The sequence below is a fragment of the Lissotriton helveticus genome, chromosome 2_1, assembly GCF_964261635.1.
Source record: "Lissotriton helveticus chromosome 2_1, aLisHel1.1, whole genome shotgun sequence".
In the NCBI taxonomy this organism is placed as follows: Eukaryota; Metazoa; Chordata; class Amphibia; order Caudata; family Salamandridae; genus Lissotriton; species Lissotriton helveticus.
In genome coordinates this window covers 1344449572-1344465414 of record NC_136059.1, presented here as the reverse complement: position 1 = coordinate 1344465414, position 15843 = coordinate 1344449572, and the positions used below count along the sequence as shown (strand labels likewise).

The 15843-nt window shown below is 43.0% G+C and overlaps 1 protein-coding gene across 8 annotated transcripts in view; it reads left to right on the top strand.

Annotated features, from left to right (window-relative positions):
- Window positions 1-15843, top strand: part of PTPN13 (protein tyrosine phosphatase non-receptor type 13) — a 1030035-nt gene that overhangs the window by 465555 nt on the left and 548637 nt on the right. For all 8 annotated transcript variants that reach the window (XM_078676288.1, XM_078676281.1, XM_078676285.1 and 5 more), the window contains 2 exons: window positions 2739-2813; window positions 2917-3091. In XM_078676288.1, the coding sequence (XP_078532414.1) occupies window positions 2739-2813; window positions 2917-3091 (250 nt within the window). The remainder of the gene's footprint in view (window positions 1-2738; window positions 2814-2916; window positions 3092-15843) is intronic.

Genomic DNA, 15843 nt, shown 5'->3' with positions numbered 1-15843 from the left:
GGGGTTTTCTTCAGTATATTTCTTTGAATCAGTGACCTGTAATCCCTCTGCTCAGACACTATGTGCTGAGGTCTTCACCCTTTAGAGCGCAACCCCAGGTATTTTCAGGAATAACAACCTTATGATCCAAAGCCAATGACTGAAATCCAAAAAGGAACACACTTGTATACATTGTTGTGTGAAAAAATGCAGCTCACAGCATATATCCAAAAAGAATAAAAATAATGTAATTCTCCTGCCAGTCTTCAAACTTTTTTATTTAGTAATAATGCAACAAAAAAAGGCCAAATAAGACTTTAAGTAGGGGGAAACAATGCATGTGGCCAGTTAATGGCTCTTAATTAATATACTTCCCCAGTGCCGAATTTCTCTACTGGTTCCAATCACAGTGCATATTGGTAACTGTGGTCCCCTAATGTGTACATACACATTACTTCACATAGAATGAGAAAAGGTTAGAAATGATGATTTTACTCAAGCTTGATGCATTTGTTGCCTTTGCAACATTTTCATGAAAGTATACTCCGTGAACATTTTATTTGTGCAACTACTCCATGTCGTAAACATACCACTACATTCTATGTATGCGAAAAGACAAAGAGAGCTGTCAGTCCATAATGTTTTGTATGTCACTTCTGTTGTTGTGGCACTTTAGCCCTGTAGCTTGGAACACCATGTGCTGCTGCACCATTCGGTATCTGCTAATTGTGTAAATATTTTCAATTATTTTATATTGAGAAGGAAACCTTTTTGTTCACATTTCAGTCGCTGTGCAAATTAACAATACAATGACTAGTATATATATTACGTTCACGTTAAATGTGATTGCAGTCATATGACAGTTGGGTTTTTAGAAGTATTCTGTTTCACCAGTCTTTTCTTTGCATAACGGGGAAATTAAAGGGTACTCGATTTGTAAAGCGCTCGGATATCCTTCGGGATCAAGTTCGCGCTATATAAAACTTTATAAATAAATACATTCATATGTTTGTGCATCAGTTAATTCCATAACTTTCTCAAATGCTGGATCCAATAAGGTGCCTACCTAATTTGAATATCATTGAGCTATGAGGGGAACCCAGTACTGAGGTTTGTCAGATATCTGGGGTATTTTCCAATGTTAACATATCTTGTTTTGCTCTGAAGTAGCCTTGTAAAAGTCCTGCAATTTCCCATCTGCCTTTACATCTGAAGTTGACTAGGAATACAGATCTATTTATTTTATGTTTGGCAACATTTGCAAATCATCCTACTTCCGTTTCTTCTGCTCCAAACTGTCTTTTGTGATTAGAGATCAGATACCTTTTGCATCTAAGGTGTATGTCTCAGACGTTTGTGAGTCTGCCATGCAGACCCCTCAGTGCTTCACCATTGCTCTGCTCTTTCTCAGTAGTTTTCTCAGCCTGCTGCTTGACCTCAGCTGGAAAATTCATAAAACTACAATTCCTGTCACATTGGAGAGTGCTTCAGAGCAGTTGCCAGCTGCATACTATCTAAACACCTACACTTAAATACGTTGACAAACGGGATACATTTATATGTTCATCCAATCTCTCCACAAGAAGTAGGCTGCCACTAGTCCACTAGTGTTGCTCAATTTCTCCCTTGTACCAAGATTTCAAAGAAAGCTTCTACATCATAAGTGTCCACAATTCCCTATCTAGGTCTCCTTAGAGAAGTTCCAGCCAATATCACTGTAGCACTTTCCTGTGCTGATTTTGCCACTAAGCCCCCCACCCCATCTTCCTACTTCACAGGTTATAGAGAATTTTAAATGTGGCTCCTCAGCCTACCCATTTGGACTCCCATCAGCCATCAAATTCTTACACTGGCTGCAGATAGCTAGATATATCGCCTTTAAAGCAATGTGCATCATATATCGAGCAATCCGCTGTAGTGGACCACTCTGTTTTCAACATGTGTACCTTTACCCCTAACAAAGTCACTTTATTTAGGTTGATTCACACTCGTTTAAAAAGACATAAAGTTGAGAACTGGCTGAAGCTTCTTCTCTGGGCCGAAGGCCATGCTCTGGTACTGGATTCCTGCAAAAATTAGAATTTACAGTGGCCTATGATGTCAGAGAGCACTACAAACTTGACTCTTCCAATTTGCATAATCATAAGTACCCACAAGCACAACTGTGTCTATTTGTACACTCCTCTAACAAAATATAATGTTACCTGCAGCTACCAGTCTGGCAATGTATTGCATTATGTATGGAGCACATCTCCAGTCTTCACACATCTCATCCAACACCTCCATGTTGGCCAATCTGCAACCCACACCTTGTGAAATATTCATCATGAAAGGAGCAAGGAACGCAAAGTCCGATTTATAGCATTTCTAAGGATTCAACAATAACATACAGTACAATTGCGGAAACATTGAGCTTACAGAGTCTAGTGCCGGAAGAGCAGACAAATGGATCAGAGTACTTGTCTACAGTCTTTTGACATTTAAGTGTGTATTAATTCTTCAAAAATGGGGAAAATCAACAGAAATTGTTATTGGTGTTGCCCATGTGATAGTCATCTGTCTACTGAGAACTGGACTGAGAACAGAAAGAAAAACACTAGCATAAACATTTGATTCATCCAGTTATCAAATGAGATATTTTGCGAACTTGTAGTATACGTCTGCTTATATCTTGCTTTCTGGGCTTCAGAGTTTTTTTTGTGATAATTTTAGCCAGCTTTGCACTTACATTCTGTTCCATCTTCTTTGGTAATTTTCAGAATTTCTTCGGCCCAGAATTTGTGAAAATGACAAGTGAGCCGTACATAGCCTTGGATCTGCCAGCATCAATTTTGGTGGGTGTTAATATGAAATTAAAGTGTGTTGTTGTATCTCACTATGACTGCACTACCTAACAATTTCCTTCACTTGGTGCATTTTGTGTTTTATAAATGGCAGACCAAAAAGATGAAGAGTGAAGATATTCGACGCAAGGTGAACATAATTCTTCTCAGTGGACAAAGGCTGGAACTGACTTGTGACACCAAAACCACATGCAAAGATGTTTTTGATATGGTTGTTGCCCATATTGGTTTGGTGGAACACCACTTATTTGCTTTGGCCTCCTTTAAAGGTAAGTAGGCTATCCTATTTTAGGTTTAAACCTATATTAACTGACAAAACCAAAGGAAAAAGGGAAACCCGCCCTCTTCAGTGTAAGCATATAACCACTTATAAATACCTGTACTACCACAAACTAAAATGGGATTCAAAAAAAGAAGTGAGAGAATGAGTCTTTTTTGTTTATTTCTGAAGGAGCCAGCAGAATACAACTTTGTTTTACAAGGCATCAGCAAGAAAGGCTTTTCTAAGGGTACTGTGCCTGAGTTTTGTTGTTTAGGGTAGTGGTTCTTAAACTGTGGTTCAAGGGGTCAGCAACTGTATAGAAAATTAGATAGTATTAGGAGATCACTAACGTGTACGTAATAAACTAACAAAGTGTAACATGAAATATTTAAAACATGTTGTATAAATAGAAAGGAATTCTAATTTGAAGCCTAAAAATTAAACTGGTGTCCTTGGTATGTTAGAGCTTCGCCAGTACAAACAGAATATAGTATGGATGGCGTGCCTTCTCAATTGAAGTACCAACAATAACACAGCACACATTAACAGTGAAAAGACAAAGTAATATGATAGAGTTCAGCATATCAATTTGCCTTTTAGAGTTAAAAAACAAATTTAGAAAAGCTCCAATCTTGCTATTAAATTTTTTTTCTATATTTATTTGTAATAAAAGCAAATTGTGCATTTATTTGTATGTATAGATTGGGTATTTTTGTGCATTGTTTTGAATTTCAAATAGGAGAAATTGCTTAGACCCATTCCCTAGCTCCCTGTAATGGCTTAATGGGGTCCATGAATTCCAGTAATTATTCAGTGGGGGTTCGCCGAATTCAAAAGGTTAAGAACTGCTGGTTTAGGGATTTCTTCCTGTTGTTTCCTCCAGTTTTTGTATGCTTGATTAAAGGTGTTTGGTTTAGATGCGTGTTATAGGTTTGATCTAACTATGTTATACACCTAGAGCAGTGGTTTTTAACATATTGAGTTCTGTTAACCCCCACTTAATCACTACTGAATCCAGGGACTCCTAGTGAATCATTTAATTTCAATATACTTTATTTGGTTAATAAAAAAACCATTAAAACACTTTGCATACAAAGAAAACAAAGTACAATAAAACTCATATCTACTATAAATACACATACTCAGTAACTAAAATACAATAAAAGAAGCTAAAATAGGCCATCACATACTTTCAACAACTCAACCTTCTTTTCCTATTTCTAAGAGCACCCAACAGGAAATTGGCTTCATTAAAACAGACTAGAGGGACCTGCAGCATTTGAAGGTAGATCAGGGCAGGTCTTACCTGCCAGAATCCCTTGTCTCAAAGCAAGGGTTAAGTGTAATGCCGTCTCAAGATATTATAGTGGTCACAAAAAAAGATAAAAGTGCATAGTACCTTGGGTCGAGAAGTTATCACATGAGCATGGTCCCTGTTCTTCCACATTATAATGACCCTGGTGTTCTGCTAAAACCGGGTGCAAAAGTTTCAGACTGAAACGTGTTAAAAGGAAGCAATGATGGGGTGATGTCACCACACTCGGGTAGGATTACATAGATGTATGAAAGTGTGTGTGCCCTAACCGTGAGATTTAAGAGTTCTCTAACCTCTCAGGTCTTTTGTGGTCGAGTCTGGGCAGCGCATACGCTGCCCTGCGAGGCATGCTCTATTCAGGTCTGGACTTGAAGCTCCGCCCACTCACCACCCATATTTTTCATTCGCTTGTGTCATCGTCCTTTGTAAATATTGGCTTCTGACTTGTTAATAGGCTTATTAGCCCCTCTTTATTACCTTAGTTACTCTGTTACCTCCCATGAGGACTGGCCCTCTTACATGTGTCCTTACACGGGAGCACTATTTAGATGATGTTTTGTTGAAGCAGGCACAACATGTGTAGCTTGCCAAACATTTCTTTTTTCAACTGTAGGCTTTTTTATCCAGTGCAGCACGTTGCGCTTTCCTCGCTGCTCGACTTAACTGACGCTCACCCTCTTGCTTCCATGGGCTTAGCCGCTCTCTGCATGCTGGCAGAACCCAAGCACCCGCGGCAGGGCAACGCAATGAGCAGCTGCTTCCGCACTTATGCTTTAAAATAAAATAAAAAGTGTGTGAATGTTTAAAATATACACTGCAACAAAAGTATGCACGTTTGAAATACATACTAAAACGAAGCAGAGCAACTGAGTTTTTCTTTAAGTTGCTCTGCTTTGTTGCAATATGTAGCTGCTTGACTTATCTGGCGCTCACCCTCTTGTTTCCATGGGCTTAGCTTCTCACCGCATGACGACAGACCCCAAGCGCCCCTAGCAGGATGAAGCCTTGTTCAGTCGCATCAGCACTCATGCTTTAAAATAAAAAATAAAAGTGTGTGCATGTTTAAAATACATACTGCAACAAAAGTGTACACGTTTAAAATACCGCAACAAGTAGAGCAAACTCGTTTTTCTTTTAGTTGCTCTGCTACGTTGCGGTATGTATTTTAAACGTGCACACTTTTGTTGTATCTATTTTAAATGCGCACACTCTTTTGATTTTCTTTTGTCGCACTTCACTGTTAATTAGGATAATCTCACTTTACAGTCACACGAGTGGAACACTCAGGGCACATGTATATCGCAGAAATGTACTCTTAGTATTCTTTTTGCACACAACATTTTTTTGTACAAAGTGCTGTCTTGGCACCCAACTTTACAAGGTTTTCAATCAATCCCGATTAAGGGGCACATTACGATCACGGACAGACTTGCGTCCGTCCGCGACCCCTGAGTAGGAGGGAACGTCCGCATGTGCTGCGGCGTTCCCTCCTGTGCAATTAGGATGTGACCGCCACCCTGGCGGTCACATCCTCTATTTTTAACATTGCGGCGGGTGCGGCTTCAAGCTGCACCCGCCGCAATGTTAAAAACGCATGCATTGCATTTACATACAGAAAGTGGCAGGCACCGCGCGGTGCCTGCCGCTTTCTGCATGTAAATGCAGGGGGGTACCATAGGTACCCCCATGTGCACCCCCACCTCCCTTCACCCAGGGGGCCCGCAACGGGCCCCCGAAGTGAAGATCCGTATGCTTTTCCACGGCGGAGAACCCGCCGCGGAAAAGTATGTCTGGGAAGCCATCCTAATATGTCTGGTACAAAAGGGGGTGGTGGTGGACGGAGCATCAGAACCAATCAAACACTCACACCCAGTCAAAAGATCTGGGTTTGATCCATCACCGTTCTTTAGCCCACTCTGCCACCCCAGTTCAGACATGGCTATATGCAAATCAGTCTGACCCTGTGCCTCATGGGAACAGTCCAGCCCGAACTGCCAAGCCATGCCTTCCCTGGACCGGAAACAAGCTTCCGAGGACCGGTTTCTGGCATTCCAGCCGTCTTCAGCCCGGCTTGCTTGAATCCAGTGGCAAAGTGAGCAAGGGACTCACGTCTGAGCATACCCTGCCACACTTATGGCGTCCAAAGCGGTACAAAAGGGGGTGGTGATGGACCGAGCATCAGAACCAATCAAACACTCACACCCAGTCAAAAGATCTGGGTTTGATCCATCACCGTTCTTTAGCCCACTCTGCCACCCCAGTTCAGACATGGCTATATGCAAATCAGTCTGACCCTGTGCCTCATGGGAACAGTCCAGCCCGAACTGCCAAGCCATGCCTTCCCTGGACCGGAAACAAGCTTCCGAGGACCGGTTTCTGGCATTCCAGTCGTCTTCAGCCCGGCTTGCTTGAATCCAGTGGCAAAGTGAGCAAGGGACTCACGTCTGAGCATACCCTGCCACACTTATGGCCGCCAAAGCGGTACAAAAGGGGGTTGTGATGGACAGAGCATCAGAACCAATCAAACACTCACACCCAGTCAAAAGATCTGGGTTTGATCCATCACCGTTCTTTAGCCCACTCTGCCACCACAGTTCACACATGGCTATATGCAAATCAGTCTGACCCTGTGCCTCATGGGAACAGTCCAGCCCGAACTGCCAAGCCATGCCTTCCCTGGACCGGAAACAAGCTTCCGAGGACCGGTTTCTGGCATTCCTGCCGTCTTCAGCCCGGCTTGCTTGAATCCAATGTTATTTATCTCACCACAATACCATCTTGCACTCCCTCCCCCCCTTTTCTGGGCACCTTTCATGTGAATTTTGTTACCTTGTTAGGTTTTCCTTAAGATTTATTCTTTGCATAAGATGCATACCTCCATTGTGATTAAATAACATTGGCTGAATATTATTGTTTTATCCATTTAATACCCTGGATGTCATTTTTGATTTGTTCATTTCTCCCTTTTATGCAAAGGCTACCAATACACTGGGACCACTCTAATATATACTGGCTCAAATCAGGGTGTCGTGGATGGGATTAGCCACTGTGATGTCACAGGATGCAATTGAAGCTGCACACACACACACACACACACACACACACACACACACACACACACATGTAGAACTTAAAGCCGTAAAGGAGAGCGAAGGAATAGGTGAGAAAGTTCCAGTTGGTGCCTGCAGGGCACCCACGAGGGGTTAGTGAATGGATTGTGTGACGTCACACATCAGTCAATACCCCTGTTGTTCACTTTCCACTACAACTGAATCCCCACTAAAGCCTGAACTCACGCTATCTGTGCCCCGCCCCCTTGTTGATCTGTAGCCCCCTTTGTCCACTCTTGTTTTACAAGGTTATTTGTGCATAGAGATTGCATGCATGTGAAGGCTTTTATTGCTTTGCACCACTGTCAGCTTAGTCACGGAGGCTTTCTCAAGCTTGGACTGCTCAAATTACAAGACATTACATTAACAGAACAACATGCTGCTGCGCTTAGCATGTTATGGTCTGGCATTTTTTTAAATTAATTATTTTTACTCGTAAGAAAGAATGTAAACTATATTTTCCCATTTAGTGAATGTTGTCTCGCTCACGCACAGTCTAATCAACTTAGATGGCCTAGATCTCAGAATTTTTTAATGCTTTTAGGGCCACAGATACCTAGCATGTTTCATGCCATCAAATACAGTGATCACAGTGCATTAACAAGCATTTGCAGTGCAATGGTTCTTGCATGTGTGAGAGTTTGAGTTATTGGCATTGTAAATGACAATGCCTTTTATTTATGTGTTTTAAAAACATGCAAGCGGTTTGTAAACATGCACTTTGTACTTATAGTCCTTGCTTACGAGAATCAAGGTTGGCAGTAAAAGCTGAGCAGTTACTGCCAGCCTTGCTTCTCGTAAGTAAAGATTATAAGTACAAAGTGCGTATTTATGCACCACTTGCAGGTTTTCAAAACACAAAAATAAAAGGCATTTTGATTTACAATGCCGAAATGCTCAAACTCTTGCAAATGCAAGACCTATTGCATTGCAAATGCTTGTTTGTTAATCCTGTCAGGCATACCATATAGGGCTGGACCCCCCCAGTTTTTCAAATGAGATGTTAATTTACTGCACCCATGGGATGGTTTGGCCTTTGTCCAAGGATAGACATCTTTTATAATAGACAGATTCAGCTCAAATTCGCTATTCAACCACATTTTGAGCCATCTGACTAGGGGTGAAAGGGCCAGTCTATGTGAGATACACTCCAACCCCAGTTCTTTGTGGGCTATGAACGTAGCAGCCGACTGTGGAATTTACAACAATCTTCTTATAAACTAATTTTCTACTCTCTGTATCTCCCCACAAGCCTTGTAATCCCATAACTCGCTTCTATAGCTAGTGATAGCTAGACATTTAGTTTGTTAAACTCTAACCATTGTCTGTGTGGATCTAGCTCCCAGTCTACTCACAAAATGAAACACCGAGGCTACTGATCTAGCTAGGAGGCATCTCTTAACCCTTCTTTGCGGGGTCCATTATCCCCTTTTTTTAAAAATGACCCCCTAGTATGGAAATGTAGAGACTCTGGTCCCTTCCTGATTCCCTCTGGTAATTTTCCTCTGAGTGTTATTCTTGTAACCATTGGCTGTTGTATGAGATTCAGAAGTTTGCATCCATATCGAGGGAGGCCATGAGCTCTATAAAAGTATTGAAAAGTCGCTGGAGGCCCTCCGCCGGTCTGGCTAACAGGACATTATTATCAGCATATATAAGTGCTGAAATAAACTGCAACCCCTCCTGGGGAGTGTCCTTGGTAGCCGTACACAAGGATGGACCTAACATATTAATATACAGGGTAAATAGTAGCAGGGCCAAAATACTGCCTTTCCTCACCCCTTTATGAATTTCAATTGACAATGTCAATGACCCATTTCGATTGTATGTGACTGCTGTTGTGAGGTCCTGGTAAAGATTGTGCAAAAAACTAATGACGTTACTTTCAAACCCTAGATCAATCAACAACAACCATAGTTTGGCTCAATTAATACGATCAAAGGCTGATTACAAATCCATAAAGACAAAGTGTGTCCACCCTCTTTTAGCCACTACGTATTTGCCAATAATCAAATGATGGTTAAGGCACTGATCAAGAGTACCTTTCCCTACATAAACCTATACTGCAGACAAGAAATCATGTTTCTTTTTCCAGCCAACATGACAGTCTAGCCAGAATCGCCCTACTTAGAACCTTGACCAATTAGTCAATAAGGGAAATTGGTCTGTAGCACCTAGGATCAGACCTGTCTCCCTTTTTAAACACAGAGATAATTACCCAAGCATCTCCATGAATCAGGGCCAACCTCCTCCAGGCGGCGTTAAATACTTGTGTTAGGATGTTTGCCCAAACCAGAGGGTCATATTTAAATATCTCAGAAGGGACCCATCCGGCCCAGGGGCCTTTTTTCTTGGTAATGGTTGATATGGCGGTCCCTAATTTCTCCTTTTTAAACACATGGCAGAATCCTCCCTCAGTAGTCCGAGAGATTGAGAAGGCACAATCTTCTCTGACCTACCATATATATCTGAAAAGGACTTTATCCACGTATCTGCAGATATTGTACAGTCTACTACCCCGATCACTGAACCTGAAAAGAAGGGAAGGTTAATACATTCCCAAAAAGACGCACTATTACTAAGAATGTAGGGTTGCAAAAGGTCCTCCTAAGCTTTCTCATTAATCTCTGGCTTAAGGATTGTTATGTTATGTTATGTTAAACTTTATTTGTAGAGCGCACGTACACCAGGTTGGTTTCTTGGTGCTGCTCTAAAGGAATTATACTGAGGTGTTACTAGTATGCCTGTTTGACATAGCATGTTTATAATCTTTACGTCTCTTTGCTATCTCTGCCCTGTCTATGGGGATTTTCTTTAATGCAGTTTTCAAGCTTTAGTTGGCCTTTGAGCAATTAGAGCCAGACCATCTCTCACCTGTGCTGCCAGGGGCCCTAAGGTTGCTATTGATCTGTTCGCTCATTACTATATGCATTCAAAAGGAACTCATTGTCCCCAGAGTCCAACAGACACCAATGAAAGTCAGTGTCACAAGTAGCATAGAGAGAGTCAAAGAAAGAATCATCTGGGTCCTTACTCCACTTTAACCTACGCCCCTATCCATGGGGGACGATCTCACTGTTATGTTGCTTGGGCCACCATTTTTAGTCCAGGCATTCGATCTCTCCCGTTCCAAATGTAAAATTAAGGGGTTGTGTTCTCAGACTACTGGACTTTAAAACTATGCACAAACTGGGCTAGGTATGCCAAAACAAACAGGTAATCAAAAACCGTGTTCGCCCCTCTTTCCTCTGGGAAGAGGGGTGAACACTCTGTTGTGGGTACCAGAATAAATTCTACCTGGACATCATCAAGCAAGCTTCCTTCAATAGAGTGTTCAAAGTGATAGCCCCGATTGGGATCTGTTTCAAGGGGGCGTTCAAATTCGTAACAGTCCAAAGGGTATCAATGTACATTAAAATAACCTAATAAGGTAGTTTGTGTTTTACCTCAAAAGCTTGTAAAAAGGACCTTAAGGCACAAAGGTTTTTTGTGGGGATTATTTGATCAATGGTGAATCATTATTGAAATCCGTGGACCCCCACTAAGTCATTACTGGGAGCCTGGCCTAACCATTTTCGATTATTTAAACCTCAAATCAATAGATACAAAATACAGAAACCAGCATTCATCAAACAAATACACAAATCATGAAATATTTTATTTAATTCATAAATATAAAAAAAATCAAAACTTTCATTTTAGTAGTAAGGTTGTAGCCTTTCTAATTTCAATTGAGGCTCTTCTTCATTTATACTATAATCTGTTTGATGCACTTGCACTGCCCCCATGATCAATCTGAGGATACTAACTTAATTTTCAGCCTCCAATTTCAGGTTTCACATTTAAAGAACATTTTCAAATTTACATTTTACTTTTTTAGTCATAAACCCTTATTAATCTGTTAATGTTGTTTAAATATCTAAGCAGTCGTGGACCCTTTGAGTAGGCTTTGCGGACCCCCAGGGGGTCCTCAGACAACAGGTTAAAAACCACTGACCCACATGTTCCTGTCTTATTAAATTGTAGCTTCGAGAAAGCAGCATGTTGACTGTCAAGTTTCTATTTATTTCTATTAACCTGTTCTGTTGTACATTCAACATTCTTGTGTTTTTGTTTGTACTATGTTTTGGTATACAAATGTGGTAAATACGTTTTGATGAATCTATGGTGTAACGTTATGTAGGCAATAAAAACTCAAGAAATAGTATAGTGTAGCCTGTAGTACATTGCATTCAGCATTATTGAACTAGGTGAGACTACAATTCTTAAATCTAATCCAGCGCACTCTATAGAGGGATGCAGATGTATTATGAGGGCACATCAGATCCTTGTTTTTGAGTTTTAACTTCAATGGGATAGTTTTGCCAAAGAACAAGTGAGAGATGGATCAATAGTAGGCAGAAATGTAGGAGAATCAACCCCAAGACTGTAAATACTGATTTAGAGCCACTGAGCTAGAATGTTTCTTTACTAAGCTGTCTTGCGGCCAACCTGGGAGGAAGCAGTACTCTAGGCCCTCTAGGGCGTGCCAAACCATCATGCACACTTGGCATGTTCTCCATTGGGTTATGTTACACAGCCCCGTAGAGAACATGCCCTGCCTTATCAGGCACTGCTTGAGCAGCCAAACAGGCTGCTCAAACCAATCGTGAGGCTTCTCAGGCAGCGTTGTGATTGGCTGGGAGAGTCCAGAAGCCTTGGCGCTTCCAGTACTGCCAGCAGGCGGAGGAGAGGCGTTTGGCTGTGGCGGCGGAGAAGTTAAGTTTTTTTTTTTCCATCCGCCACTTCCACTGTTCCTCCTCACCACCCCCATTCAGAGTGAGCCGCCACTGCTTAATACACTTATACTTTTTGATGGAGTTGTCGATTTTGGCTTAGGAGGGGAGGAATGACAGGCAAATACTTGGATCTCTTTAGAAATCTGGGTGCACAGTCTAAATATCAATTCCTAAATATCGACCTACAAAAATATCGAGTTGGAAATATCGAAGGTACAGAATATCATTGGGCAGAATATCGACCCTAAGGTAAGTAATATCAATTTGTTTTATATCGATGTAAGTAATATCGAAGTTAGTAATATCGATATCAAATATATCGGTTACTAATCCCGATGTTACTGTTAGATCTGGGGGTCTCTAGTTGGCAATGGTTATCACCTTTGTCCAAATAGGGACCCTTACTTCTAAGTCAGGACAAGGGGATTACACTCCTTAATAACCCCTGCTCACCCCCTTGGTAGCTTGGCATGAGCAGACAGGCTTATCTCAGAGGCAGTGTGTTAAGCATTTGTGAATATACACAGTAATACAGTGATTGCACTACAGATGGACACAACACAGGTTTTATAAAAATAGGTATTCTTTATATAGACTTAAACACAAGACCACAAACGACAAAAATCCTCAATACTATACTAAAGGTTACTTAAAGGATGATAAAAGTCTCTTAATTCAAGTTGTTGGTAAATGCGACAAAGTTCTCAACAGCAAAGTAAATAAAAGGCTCACAGAAAGGGAGATGCGTCGGTTCCGTGACCTGGGGCAACGGTTGCGTCCTTCCTCAATGCTTGCGCAGAGTAGGGGACTCGTCGTGAGCCTTACCGGTGCAGAGGTGATGCGTAGATTCTCGACCTGTTGCGGTGCGCAAGATGGCGCCCTGATGCGATGCCGATGCGATGATCCAGTTGCGATGCGAGAAGATGGCGCCCTTGATGCAGTGATGCGATGACGATGCGATGACGCCCTGGCAGCCTTGCGATGACTGTACTTTGGAGCCGCGACAGGCCCTGCGATGCGCTACTCCGGTGATGCGATGACAGCTCTCTCGATGCGTCGCGCTTCTCCGGCGATGCGACAGCAGACAGCTTCGATGAACACACGCTTCCAGGGAGATGCGACGAACTCTCGCTTCTCCGGCGTTGCGATGATTTCAGCTGCGGCGGCGACACGCTTCTTCTCGATGCGTCCCGCTTCCAGCTCCCAGTGACACGCAAGTGACTGGAGTCAAAATTCCCAGCAAGGAAATTCAGGAGGGAGCTGGGGGTGAAGTCTTTTGGCCCTGAGACTTCAGCAGGAGGCAAGCACAGTTCAAGCCCTTGGAGAATATTCTGTAGATGAATGTCCTTACAAAGTTCCTTCTCCTTTCCCATGGCAATGAAGCAACCAACACAGGCCAACCCAGCAAACAGAACACTGGCAGAGGGGCAGTCCAAACTCCTGCAGCTTCCTTGGTTCTTCTCCTTGGCAGAAAGGTTTCTTGTTCCAGAAGTGATCTAAAGTCTGTGGGACTGGGTCCCAATATTTATACCAAAAAATCCTTTGTTCTCTGAAGGCAGAGAGGCCTCTGCCTAGTTCAAACCAGTTCCTGAGCACTGTGTTTACATGACTCTTCTCTACCTTTCACTGTGCAGGGCAGAAACATCAGACGCCCCACAGGAGGTGGAGCCAGCACAGGGGAGGGAAGATGCAGCTCTGGAGCACTCTGTTGACAGGATTCCCCTTCTCCTTTTACGGTGCAGGGCAGAGACATCAGACAAGCCACAGGGGGTGGAGCCAGCATTGTGGAGGGAAGGCCCAGCCCTATTCAGGTCCCAGGTGCACTCTCCCCCTCCCATCTGGAGGTAAATCTCCCTATTCACCACTGGGCTGTCCCAGACTGTCTCCTGGAATTTCCGCAGCCCTGTCACACACAAACCCAGACAAGGAATACACAAGTCAGCAGAGGCGGGCTCAAATGGTTAGGCAAGCACATACCTACTTTCTGAAAGTGGTATTTGCAAACACAGAATATTAAAATAAACTTTACTAAAAGATGTAATTTCCTGAGTCAGTTAGGATTGTAGGGATGTAACAATCTTCCCTGCCCATTCTAGTCTATGAGAACAGGTAGCCTTCAATAGTGAAAAACGAAAATGGCTGTAATTCACTACTAGAACATGCTACACACAACAGAGCATGTCCTACCTTATACTTACAATGCACCCTGCCCTTGGGCCTACCATAGGGGTGTCTAATATGAAGCAAAGGGAAGGTTTAGGGACTGGCAAGTGGGTGCACTTGGCCAAGTCGACATGGTAGTCACAGACTACCCACAAGCCTTGCAAGGGCAGGCCTGAGACACACTCTACAAGCTGCTTCTGTGGGTGGCACAACCAGTGCTGCAAGCCCAGCAGCAGCATTTGCTCTACAAGCACTCGGCACTCATGGTGCACTGTACTAGGGGCTGACAGTAGATCAAATAAGCCATTCATGGAATCCAATCAGTATATCAATTTAACATAGGGAGCACTTGCACTGTGGCACTGATTAGCAGTGGCACAGGGCCCAAAACATACAACCAGCAAAGATAGGTCAAAACAGAGGAGGAAATCCGTCAAAAATGGAAGGGAGACTCATGCCAATGATTTCTGATAGATACATCTGCCGTGTGGATTCCTCACCTTGTGAATATCCCCTTGCGTCAGCAACATTCGGAAATTCTTTTTGTAGCCTCGCCCCGACGTGGGCTCGGACGTCATAGAGACACGACATCGCTCGCGACTCCGCTGACGTCACCGACGCCTACAATAGGCCCACGCCGGCGTGATGACATCAGTTCCCTTTTTTCCGCATCATCGACGCTAACGGTTTCGGGATACTCTGTAGCTTCTAGTGACTTTGTTACTATATTTCTTCGATTCTCCATTCTCTGACCTTTTTACTCGGTTGTCATGTCGACAAAGAAAACAGGTTTTAAACCCTGTAGAGAATGTGGAAAGATGATGTCTGTTACGGACCCACACCAAGACTGTATTTGGTGTCTGAGCTCTGACCACGACGTTGATGGATGTTCATCATGTCAAAAGATGAATCCGAAGGCTCTGCGAGAAAGAGAGTCTAAGCTTCTTGTGGCTAAGCTGAAGGTGGATAAAGTTAGAAGATCTTCAAAACACTCGAAGAGGTCGAAGTCGAGATCCAGATCGAGGTCTCGAGAGGCGTTGGCTTCGAAGTCTTCGTCTGATCACGCTTCCAGCTCTCGTAAAAAACATAAGAAGAGGAGGCATGAGTCCCGACGTCATTCGGATGATAAGTCTGGCTCAAGGTCGAAATCTCCCAAGAGGATGAAGTCGAAGGTAATTCCTCCACAAGTATCGGATCAGGAAGGTGAGGCCTCACCTTCGGAGTCGCTAGTTTATTCTCCGACTCCGGTTCCCGATCCGACTCCGGCTCCATCTCCGGCTCCATCTCCGACTCCAGAAGACGCCGGTGGAGTTCCTGTTGAGGAAGAGACTTCGACTCCTGTTATTGAAACAGATTCGAATCTACCTCGAGGTCAACCTGAGCATCCACCTTT